This window comes from Artibeus jamaicensis, unplaced genomic scaffold, assembly GCF_021234435.1.
Source record: "Artibeus jamaicensis isolate MK-2021 breed Jamaican fruit bat unplaced genomic scaffold, CSHL_Jam_final scaffold_1283, whole genome shotgun sequence".
NCBI classification, from domain to species: domain Eukaryota; kingdom Metazoa; phylum Chordata; class Mammalia; order Chiroptera; family Phyllostomidae; genus Artibeus; species Artibeus jamaicensis.
The window spans coordinates 9252204-9264467 of NW_026522028.1; the positions used below are offsets into that span (position 1 = coordinate 9252204).

Sequence of the window (12264 nt, forward strand, 5' to 3'; positions counted from 1 at the left end):
TAAACTAAACTAAACTAAACTAAACTAAACTAAACTAAACTAAACTAAACTAAACTAAACTAAACTAAACTAAACCTGAGCAGCCTGAATAACCACAAGACTGTAGATGGGAGGAAGTCTTTTGAACCTCATCGGCTCCCATACAGGGGGACGACCTCTGCCAGTTATCTTGCTTCCGGTGTTTGTCTGCCCAAAATGGCGCCTTGGCTTTAGGCCCATCTTCTTCTCCAGTGGCCTGTCCACACCCGGGGATATTCTGCCCCAGCAGAACACACCTGGGGCTGTTCTCCAGTCGCTAGGACTTTTACCACTGCAGCCCGCAGCTGAAGCTACCATCCTTTGAGATGTCTGGTAACAGAGGCAGCGCAGTTGGCGCAGAGGGGCTTCTGGAAGCCGAGGCCAAGATGGAGACTTCGTCAGATCTCCGTTCGACTCCTGAAACTCAAATGAACTTGAGACTGACCAGAGACGGTGATGGAGCCGAGGATGGTACTGTTCCCATCCTTGCCAGCCCAGAAAATCCAGGCACAGTTGCGGAAGACATCGGTGGCCGAGACATGCTCGACCACGGCGACGGCGGGCTAAGACGGGAAGCGGACGAAGGTGAGGAAGAAGCGGCAGAAGACCACCATCAGGTACCGTGCACTGAGAGCAACCCTGATCGGTATTTATCAGATGAGGCTCGGGCCCTGGAGGACTGGATGTCGTCAGAGACATCTGCCCTGCCCCGCCCTCGTTGGAACCTCCCTAGTGCTCTTCGAGATCGGCAGCTGGGGTCCAGCGCCCGCTTTGTGTACGAGGCCTGTGGGGCAGGAGTGTTTGTGCAGCGCTTCTGCTTGCAGTATGGGCTGGAAGGCCACAGTGGTTGTGTCAATAGTGTTCACTTTAACCAGCGTGGCACCTGGCTGGCCAGTAGCGGTGATGACCTGACAGTGGTAGTTTGGGATTGGGCGCATCAGCAGCCAGTACTGAACTTTGACAGTTGTCACAGAAATAACGTTTTTCAGGCCAAGTTCCTTCCCAACTGTGGCGATTCCACCCTGGCCACATGTGCCCGTGATGGGCAGGTACGGGTGGCACAGCTACCTGCTCTGCCACACAGCAGCTTCTCTAGGCAGGTGGCCCAACATAGGGGAGCCAGCCACAAGCTGGCTCTGGAGCCAGACTCCCCTTTTAAGTTCCTGACCTCAGGTGAAGACGCTGTTGTCTTTGCCATTGACCTCAGACAAGACGAGCCAGCTTCAAAAGTGGTGGTAACAAAAGAGCAATGGAGGAAAGTGGGGCTCTATACGATCTTTGTGAATCCTGCCAATACTTACCAGTTTGCTGTGGGTGGAATGGACCAGTTTGTAAGAATTTATGACCAGAGGAAAATTGATGAGAATGAGAATAATGGAGTACTCAAGAAGTTCTGTCCTCATCACCTGGTGAACTGTGATGCTGGAGTACACATCACCTGCCTGGTGTACAGCCATGATGGCACAGAGGTCCTGGCCAGTTACACCGATGAAGATATTTACCTCTTCCACTCCTCTAGCTGTGATGGGGCCCAGTATGCTAAGAGATATAAGGGGCACAGAAATCATACCACAGTCAAAGGTGTCAATTTCTATGGCCCTGGGAGTGAGTTTGTGGTGAGCGGTAGTGATGGTGGGCACATCTTCCTCTGGGAGAAATCATCCTGTCAGGTCATTCAGCTCCTGGAGGAGGGGGACAGGGCAGGTACTGTCAACTGTCTTGAGCCCCACCCTTACCTCCCCTGTGATGGCGACCAGTGGCCTAGACCATGATGTCAAGATCTGGGCACCCACAGCAGAAGATCCCACTCAGCTTCTTGGGTTAAAGGATGTGATTAAGAAGAACAAGCAGGAACGAGATAGAGCCAGGTTGGGCTACTCTGAAGTGTTTGACCCAAGCCTGCTGTCGTTCCTCATGCATCACCTGTTACGTGCTGGTTCTGACCCTGACAACAGTGACTGGGTACCTCTCTCAGTTGGACTCGTGGAACCAGAATCGCATGAGCCTCCCCATTCCCCAGATGTCTCTGAGGACCAGGCCGCTGACTAAGACCACCAAGACCAGGGACAGGACCAAGAACATGTGCAGTGCCTGCCATCCTGAATGCTGCACACCTGATCCAGCTGGATGTCACCTCAGTAGGCTGGACTTTTAAGTTTGAAATTCAGATTAACTGATAGATTTTTCTTTGGCCTTTTATTTTCCACAAAAAAACCACCTTTCATCTCTTTCCTCTGCTTTCCTTCCTTCCTTTCTCACACGCTTTTTCCCTCATTCATTTCCTCTCACTAGGTCTCTTTATTCCTCTCTCTTTATCCCTTCTGCATAAATGTGAGAGCGATTTATTGATGGCTTGCTTTGTTTGTTAGCTTATGGTACACCTGTAAAGGTTCCCAGTTCTGGTGAAAATATTAAGAGCCTTACTGAATCTATCTTATCATTTCTGATGCTGAAAACTCTCACTTTTATTTCATCATTAGTAGTATATTAGTAAGTTCTCTGGTTGAGTTGAAAATTGTACAAATGTGTTTATTCTTTAAAAGTGAGTAAGATTAAGTACATGCACACCTGAGTATACACCTCGGAGTCTCACAGAGAGAGGGAAGGGAGAGTGAGAATGGAAAATGGAGAGAAAAGGTGGTTAGATAGATGCATAGGAAGTAAATTTATCTGCCTAGAATTTATAACTTCGTGTTGCTCCTGTTTTCTGAATCCATGTTAACACTGATGAATTGTGCTGAACGGGGCTTGTGAGGATTTAAGTGCAGTGGCCTGACACTGCCTGGTCTTTGAATTCTCATGAAGTTGCATGGCTGAGAACTCCCACAGGATTACCTTCCACAGAGTTCTCTTGGCACAATCATCTACTAAAATGTACCAGTCAGGAATATAAGAATTCTTAGTATTTGAAAACACCTATGTATTTGAACCAACTTTAAGAAGAACTTCCAGTTTCAATAAAGAGTAGTTTCTACTTACAGACAAATTGTGTGATATCATTGGGCGAGATACCTCACTGGCATCGATACATTGCTGAAGGCTGCTTTTGAGGGGTTAAGTTGCTTTAAAACTCTTTTGTTCTAAGCCTTATTTGATGTAAATGTTGGGTACAGGAGTTCCAGTTGGTGTGCAATAACAATGTTGCAGTTTTACACCTGTTATTTGTCTTGGTGATGCAGCGGCCCTCCTTGCCCCCAACACCCTTGGGAAGTATAACCCACCCTGCTTTGCAGACGTTTGTTGGTGGAGAAGGAGGTGATAAAACACCCCATGCCCTGACAGCAGATTTTCTTGGCTAATGCTCCTTAAATGGATATTATCTCCAGGCCCTGGAGCACAGTTTGAGAAGTATGTATATATAATGAGATTACACTTCAGAATGGAAAGTTACATGTCCAAAATTTCTGCTTGCTGAGATTCAAAGTTAGGGACAGCTGCCTAGGGTTCTAGCCCCATGGGGTAGCCCCTACTAAGCTCTGCTCTCAGGAAAGGACGTGAAATGTCCCTAAAGAACACAGGAGTCTGAAGGATGAATATGTGGTTTAAAACATGCCATAAGGAAAGCAGAGTTAAAACTAATCCCAAGTTAAGAGCAATCCTGCACAATTGGGTGCGATGTATAATAGCAAGAACATCAGCAAATTAAAAAAAAAAGTGAAAGAATGTTTGAAATTCCCAGTGACAGCAGGTGGCCCTGAGAACAATGGCAAGAGGGGTAAGTGCCCAGTTCTTTTGCCACCTGCTATTTGGCAGCAGTCTCTCTCTCTCTTGGTGGGGGTGGGATGGAGGAGGGATGGAGGATTGATGGGGAAGGGGTTGTGCTCTGAACTAAACCCTTCTTCAGGTTTCCCTGTGTGGCTGTGGGACTGCTTGTGCAAGAAGAGGCACTTGGAGCCACATTTGGAAGGCAAGGGCAAAGTAGTAGCCCTCTTTGGCTTATGGTCAGAAAGTAGGGCAGAGGCACACTGGTACTTACCTACTGGCTTACCTTAGTGTGAGGCAGCAGCCAGGCCCACAGCCACAGCAGTGCCCCCTCAGATCTTCAGCTTCAGCAGCTCCATAAAAAGACTGCCCACTTCTTTCTGCTCTCACACCAGCTCGGCTGGAGGCCTGGAGACAGTGGAAGATCAGCATTGGGTTCCAGTTTGTCCTTGTGGGTTCTGGTTATTCCTCACAGGTTCCAGTCCATCTTTGCTTCCCCCACTGCACATCCACGTCTCCTTCCTGAATGCTGTGCTGAGCCTGGGCTCCAGCACCTGGAGCAAAGACAAAGGCCTCAGCAGCACAGACTGCTTAACCAGACCCCACAATTACATATTCTCTGGTCCCTATTATGAGTCACCTTTCTTTGGACTCTGAAGAAAGCAGCTATAACTACCTGTGTGGATTGAGTATGTCACCAGATTGCATAGAGAATTTGCCATTTGGAAGTGTAAACTCCTCTAAAGAGAGGGGTTTGACTTGCTTAGTATATAGGTAGATAGATACACAGATAGATACATAGATAACACGGAGTGAAATAATTTAAAATGATTACAGATGGCAATCAAGATGGCAGTGTAGGTCCCAGAAAAGGAACCAGTGGACATGAACTAAGCAGGGCAGGGGGGATGCTGGAAGGTTGTGGGGTGCAGGGCAAAGGGGGAGATAGAAGGGAAAGATTTTGAAAACTTACAGCATAATCAATGAAATACACTTAAAAACCATAAACATTAAAATGGCAATAAATTAGCAACTATCAACAATTGAATCTGAAACAAACTAAGCAAAGGAGAACAAAAACAGAATCACAGATTGGAGATTAAATGGAGGGTTATTAGTTGGGAGGGGAAGGGAAAGAATGGGGTAAAAGGTGTAGGGATCAAGAAGTATGAATTGGTAGGTACAGAATAGGTGGGGTGGTTAAGAACAGTATAGGAAAAGGAATAGCTAAAGATTTTATACGCACCACCCATGGGTGTGAACTAAGCAGGGGGATTGCCAGAAGGCATGGGGAATACTGGGTGGAGGAGATAAATGAGGAAAAATTGGAATATCTGTAATAGTATAAATCATTAAAATATTTTTTAAATTCTGTGGCATAAAATACAGAGTAGGGAAAAAGTAAGTTTACAGTTGTGAGCATGTGAAACAGCATTTTCTTATATTATTACTTGCTATTATACTATTTTCCATATGAAGTATAAACCTGCTTTGGCCCACCCTGTATTATTATAGATACATTTTTATAAGATGATCAAGTATTCTATTATATTGAATTCATTCATATGTATTCTAAGTTGATAAATGCCAACTAGAACATAAGATTCAACTTTGAATACAGTAAAAGACCGAACACTGTACTTGAAAAGTAATTTTTAAAAAACTTTGAAAAAAATCAGAATTTTCTTGAGTTTTAAGCATCACAGACAAGAAAGTTCCTTTTATTACCATGGAAGAAAAATGGATAATAACATTGCACTCCCCCTATCATGAACAGCTGGAAAAAATTGACAATATGTGAAATAACTCTTCAAACTTGAATTATTGCATGATCCCTGGGAGAAAGAAAAGAAAGAGATGAGCCCTAGAATATCGCAATATTTCAGCTGGGTGCATTTGCTAAACTCTGGCAGCCAGGAGATGAAACCAAACTGAAAACAGAGGAATTTCCAAGCTTAAGAGACAAATACAAAAGTTTGGAAGGCTGGAATGGCTGCAGTTTGTGGCGCAGAGTAGCAAGGCAGAGAGATTATGCACTGAATGAGTCCCATATATCTGAATTGGGGTCCTCTTGAATGTTGGGCTGAATGTGTAATATGTGTATGGTGAGATTTCACAGGGTCACGCAAAGAACAGCTATCAGAGAGGTATAAAGTGAAAATTTCTCAGGTTTACATGGGACAAGAACATAACCTAAATACAGTAGCTTTATTTATCACCTGAGAGTTCATTAGAGACCCCAGAAAGGCCACATTATAGAAGGAAGTTTACACTAACCTTAGAATAAAAGCTAACCTAGACCTATCCTAACAAAGCTTAGAAAAGTGTCTCAGTAAGAAAATGTTGATATGCAAAGACATAAATGTCCAAATGAAACAAAATACTCTCTCAAGGAAAACAAAATCTTGACCCATTAACTTACAAGGATGTACGTGGGTGTGACACAATAACAATAATAACAAACAATAACAACAACACAACGGAATTATCTTTTGAAGGGCAGGTCCCTTCTAGTACAGGTTTTCCCCACTAGGTGAGTGTTCTACAAACCCATCTGTATCAGTGTACCAGATGGCATTGTTGTGAGAGGCTGTGTTCCACTTCAGTGAATTTTTTTTGAAGACCCTTTCTATGCATTTGCCCATTTCATGATGGGTGATATGAGCACAGCTGCTCACACTGAGCTGAGTGCTCAGCAGTTTTTGACCAAAGTCTGCTTGAGTACTGTGCCCCACCCTTTCTATTCACCCAATCTTGCCCCTAATAACTTTTTTTGTTTCCTTGGATGAAAACAGTCCTCAAAGGGAAACATTTTGCTGACGTGGAAGAGGTGAAGCAAAAAAAAAAAAAAAAAAAGGCAGAAGCGCTAAAAGGCATCAAAATCGAGTTCAAAAACTGTTTTGAGCAGTGGAAAAAACATCTTGATAAGGGTATTGCATCAAATGGAGAGTACTTTGAAGGTGGTTGGAATTTAAACATGTAAGAATAAACACAATTTTTATAAATAAAATACAGGTTATTTTGGGTCCCCCCTCATAATGTCCAGTTACAATTACTAAACACACATGTAGCAGAAAATTATGACATAACCAGGAAAAAATCAGTTAAAATGACCCAGAACTTAACAAAGAACTTCAACAGTTATTACAAACATAATTAAGGAAATAAATGAACTGTGAATATAATAGAGAGAAAAGAAACTCTTAAACCTGAAAATTACGCTGTAGCTGCATTCATTTGATCTCCTTAGCCCACCTGTCCTTGAGGTGTCAGTTATATAGCTAATGCTTTGCTGCTAATTTGGCATCATTTGGCATATATATCCTTTATGGTATATATTTATGATCACAGTTACTATAGTTTAGCCTAGTCTATAAAACTCATATCTAATACAGTTAATGGCTGAGATTATGTAAAAGAACTGAACTAACTTTAACTATTAGACATTTCTTAAATGCAATATGTATTTGTCAAAATTCCAATGAAACAAGATCATCAAATACCATGCAGAGTTAATTTTTTAAAGTATACAGCTAACACTGCATACTTGAAAGTTAAATCTGGGTCTGATTAGAGGATGTTTCTCCATAATTCACTTTCATATTCCCTTTCAGAAAGACTTGCGTACCTGTTCTAAATTTGACAAGGATAATTTACTTTTTTTTCTCAAGCAATTTCTGGATGTTCCAAAGATATATCAGTAACCATCATATGCACCCATAATTAATGCCGGAGTTGAGTCAGCATACAGAAAGTGTAGCCTTTGGATGGCAAATTTTGGCTGAATTCCTGATGTTCTGTTTCAATTTCTGATGAGGTGATGAAGTGGAAAGCTTGAACGATGTAATTTTGCCATATGTTTCTTTTCGGATTTTTAAAAGAGGATCAACGGCTTAAATTCACCAGATGAAACATTTCAGCTTTTCAGAAACTAGAATGAGGAAGGTCAAAGCTAATGTTTTTTTCTTTTTTTAAATTCTACCTGAACTATCTGAATCCATTCCAAATAAACCTAAGTAGAGTGATACAGTAATGCTTATTAGGACTACAGCAATATGGTTCAAAATATGTTAAATATAGTATCATTCATACTATTCTACATGTTCAATATTAGAAACAGATAGACTGTTAGTTTTTTTTTTTTTCAAAAATCAGCATAATGCCACTACTTCAAAATGTAAATGTTTTCATCTAAAGCTCAAAGCCTGGTGAGACTCTATTTACAAATGTAACATTTTTCAATAATGACCATTTAATAATCCCTTCAGTAAACCTACTATTTGCCAAATAAATTAATTTTGGATGATAGTGGTTAGGATTTGCTTAATATTTAGTATTTGTCAAGTTTGCTGAAAATGAGCATTAACCCTAAAAAACACCAGTTTCTAAATGTTTGAAATTGGTTTGGCTTCAAACAACATTATTTTAAGAAAGACAATAACATATGTACACATTTTGAAGGGAAAATTATAAGAACATTTTGATTAGCCATCCAGATGATCAAACATTTTATATTTTAAGGCATTGGGGCATTTTTAAAGGCATTCTACTTACCCAGCCAGGATAAAGAAACTGATAGAGTATTCGAAAGGAATTAATTTAAACAAAGAAATTAGGAATACACTGACATCCCTTTAGTCTTTTTTATTTCCTTTTATATTTTCAACAGAAGTGATCTTATTTCGCCTGTAATATCTATACTTTTTGATTTTTCCATTGACATACTTCTGTTCTTCTAGAAGCCACTATGTCCTACTCCCCATCCCCACCTTATCGAGAATGTAAGTAAATTAATATTTAGTTTATCTCGGCTAGAAAATAGTTTTACTTTGTGTATGAGGTATAACATATACTGGAATAACACATTTTTACTTTGTGTATGAAGTATAATAAATATTATATTATTTGTGTGATAATAGCTATGTCTTTTTCAGAAAAAAAAAGGTATATTAAGCACACAGAAATTTCCAGAATTGTAATGGAACCTGTTACTATTACAATATTATGGTGTCTTTTCGGCTTGTGTCTTAATGAACCATTTTTTAAATGATTTTCAGAACAGAGTGTGGGTCTTCTTTCCACTTGCAAAGTATTTTGCATAATGTAACATGGCTTCTTTGTTCTCAAAAGTTGCATACAAGAATTTCAAAATGTATAAAACATTTGAAATACTGGCATATTGAATATCCAGATAACTGCCGCTTAATTTCTACAATCACTAACATTTTCATATGTTTGCTTTATCTCATATCATATATCATACCATACCAGTATCCATATATCCATAAATCCAACTTATTTTTGATGTGCTGTATCCCTACACATGCATATCTTTATCTAAAGTTCAATATTTATTTTCAGATTGTTTATTCTTAGAGGCCAAATTCAGCCTCTAAGAATAATACACACAGTATATTAACAAATCTTAATTGTACTGTGCCATGAGCTTTGACAAAAATGTACATTGTGTAACTCGAAGATATGGAACAGATGCAAATCCCTATCAAGACGTGAAACATTTCCATCACCCCAGAGAATTCTTGCATGCCCCTCTGAAGTTGATTCCTTAGAAGTGACCCCTGTTCTGATTTTCCCCATAGTTTAGTTTTGGACTTAGCCAAGTATCTCTGTTTTCAGTTTCTCCTCATCACAGTAGTTTACTTTTCACACTGAGCTAGAACGTTGTACTACTTTTATAGTGAAAATCAAATCATAGACAAAATAATATAAACTAAAAATAATTGATGTCCCCCTTGAAACAATGGGACCATCATGAATTTCAACATCCATTACAGGTTGGTCCCAAATTTCCTTTCTAACATTACTTAAATCATTCCTCATAATTTCGATCAATTCTTGAATCACACCAAACTATTGTTTCCTTGAATAAAATAAATATTATAGTATTACCTTGGGTCATACCCAATCATTTAATAGATTTAATACTCGTGGTTTTGACTATCTGAGCATCCATGACATAGTAAATTTATGTCATACATACAACTGAATGACAGATTTGAATTACAAATTCTGTAAAACTGATGTGTAGGAGCAAGTCCTAAAGTAAATGAGCACAGCCAGCACCAAGCATCTGCCTCTCAATGTAATGACATTTGTTACACATCAAATATACATTAACTCTCACCAAGATTTTGAAGGGATCGCTTAATTATTTCACTATGCTTTAAAGGAGAAATTGTAAGTTAGAAGGAAACATAATTTACAAGATTCCCAGCCCTAGGATTCATCCCTCAGGTATATAAGTGGTGTGCCCTAGTTACCTCTCTGTGCTACAAGGAAAAGAAAAATAAAATTTTATTCTTATTCTAAATATATTAGTTTCTATCATAGCCTTTTACGCTTTTTCTTAATTACCTATTTAAATGCTAATTTTTCCTTAAAAAGTAAAGATTAGAAAGCATCCCACATATTTGAAATGCTGTAGATTGCTTTTTAGAATATATCATTGAGCTATTTCTTTTTAAGAAAGATAAAAAAGAATTGCTTACAGATCATGATGAATTGGTTACATATACAAACTAATGTCAATGTAACATCTTTTTTTCAACTGTTCTTTTACTGTTGTTCTATTTACACTTGTCCCAATTTTCCCCCTTTGCCCTCCTCTACCCAGCCCATCCTCCACTCCTACAGTCAATCTCGATGTCCACAGTTCTCCATGGACACAGTGGTCCATGTCCATGCATCATTCATACATGTTCTTTGTGTAGTCCCTTCCCCTTCTTTCCATTGCTATCTCTCTCTTCCCACTCTGGGTGCTATCATTTGGTTACATGTTTCCATGCCTCTGATTCTGTTTTGCTTGTTGGTTTATTTTGTTCATTAGATTCCTCTTATAAGTGAGATCATATGGTATTTGTCTTCCTACAACTGGCTTATTTCACTTAGCATAGTAATCTCCAGTTCCATCCATGCTGTTGTGAAGGGTAGGAGTTCCATCTTTCTTTCTGCTGTGTAGTATTCCATTGTGTAAATGTACATAGCTTTTGTATCCACTGATCTACTGATGAGCACTTAGGCTGCTTCCAGCAATTGGCTATTGTAAATAGTGCCACTATGAACATAAGGGTGCTTAAGTTCTTTTGAATTCTTTTTTTCAGGATTCTTAGGGTATATTCCCATAGTGGAATTGCTGGGTCAAAAAGCAGTACCATTTTTAATTTTTTGAGGAAACTCCATACTGTTTTTCACAGTGGCTGCACTGGTCTGCATTCCCACCAACAGTGTACAAGGGTTCCCTTTACTCCACATCCTCACCAGCACTTGTTTGTTGATTTACTGATGATAGCCGTTCTGATAAGAGTGAGGTCATATCTTATTGTGGTTTAAATGTGCATCTCTCTGATGGTTAATGATGTTGAGCATCTTTTCATATGTCTCTGAGCCCTCTTGGAGAAGTATATATTCAGGCCCATTGCCCAATTTTTAATTGGTATGTCTTCCTGATGTTGAGTTCTATTAGTTCTTTATATACAGGTTCTGGATATAAAGATAACACCCCTTTTTATTACAAAATATTTTATTACAAAGTCAGAAGCATGTAATTCTATAACATAACAATATCACACTCAAGCACACCATATGCCATTTTAGGTGAAGTCCTCACATTAAGACTATAAATTATGCACCCATATTATTACCCTATTAATCACACTCCAGCAGGTGTTACTTCTGCCAGATCCTGTATTTTGGATATTAAACCCTTGTCTGATGTATCATTGGTAAATATGTTCTTCTATACAGTCGGTTCCCTTTTCATTTTGATGATGGTGTCTTAGGCTATGCAGAAGCTTTTAAATTTGATATAACCTTTATTTTTTCCTTTATTTCCCTTGCCCTAGGAGATACATCAGTAAAAAATTTGCTACATGGATTCTGAAATTTTACTGCCTATTTTTTCCACTAGGACTTTTTGGTATCATGACTTAAATTTAAGACTTTTATCCATTTTCAGTTTATTCTGTTGTATGGTATAAGTTGGTGGTCTAGTTTGACTTTTTGGCATGTACCAGTCTAGTTCTCCCAATACCATTTATTGAAGAAATTGTTTTTACTCCAGTGTATGCTCATGATCCCTTTGTCAAATATTAATTGACCATAGAAACATGATTTTTTTCAGTTCCATTGATCTATATATCTGTTCTTTTGCCAATACCAGGCTGTTTTGATTACAATGGCCTTGTAATATAATTTAATTTCAGGTATTATGATCCCTCCAACTTTGTTCTTCTTTCTCAAGATTGCCATAACTATTCGGGATCTTTCTTGGTCCCATGTAAATTTTTGGAGTATTTGTTCTAGATCAGTGAAATAACCACCCCTGGGCCTTGTACTGATTAAAAAACCCCAGCAGGGTAGTACAGCAAGGGCCAGCCAAACCCGAAGGAGACAATCTGATATCTTTAAAATATATCATATATACATAATTATTCATTTTCTTTTCATCCATTTTGAATATTTTTCTTCCATATGTAACAGGGTGCAGCCAAGAGGGGGGCCCAAAAAGGGATTTGGAATGGAGTC

General features: G+C 39.3%; 1 protein-coding gene across 1 annotated transcript; it reads left to right on the forward strand.

Annotated features, from left to right (window-relative positions):
* Window positions 1-344: 344 nt before the first annotated feature.
* LOC119058895 (DDB1- and CUL4-associated factor 8-like) lies at window positions 345-2067 on the forward strand. The gene is given in 2 exon segments (XM_053655823.1): window positions 345-1757; window positions 1759-2067. Coding segments are annotated over 2 exon segments (1722 nt in total).
* The last annotated feature ends 10197 nt before the right edge of the window (window positions 2068-12264 follow it).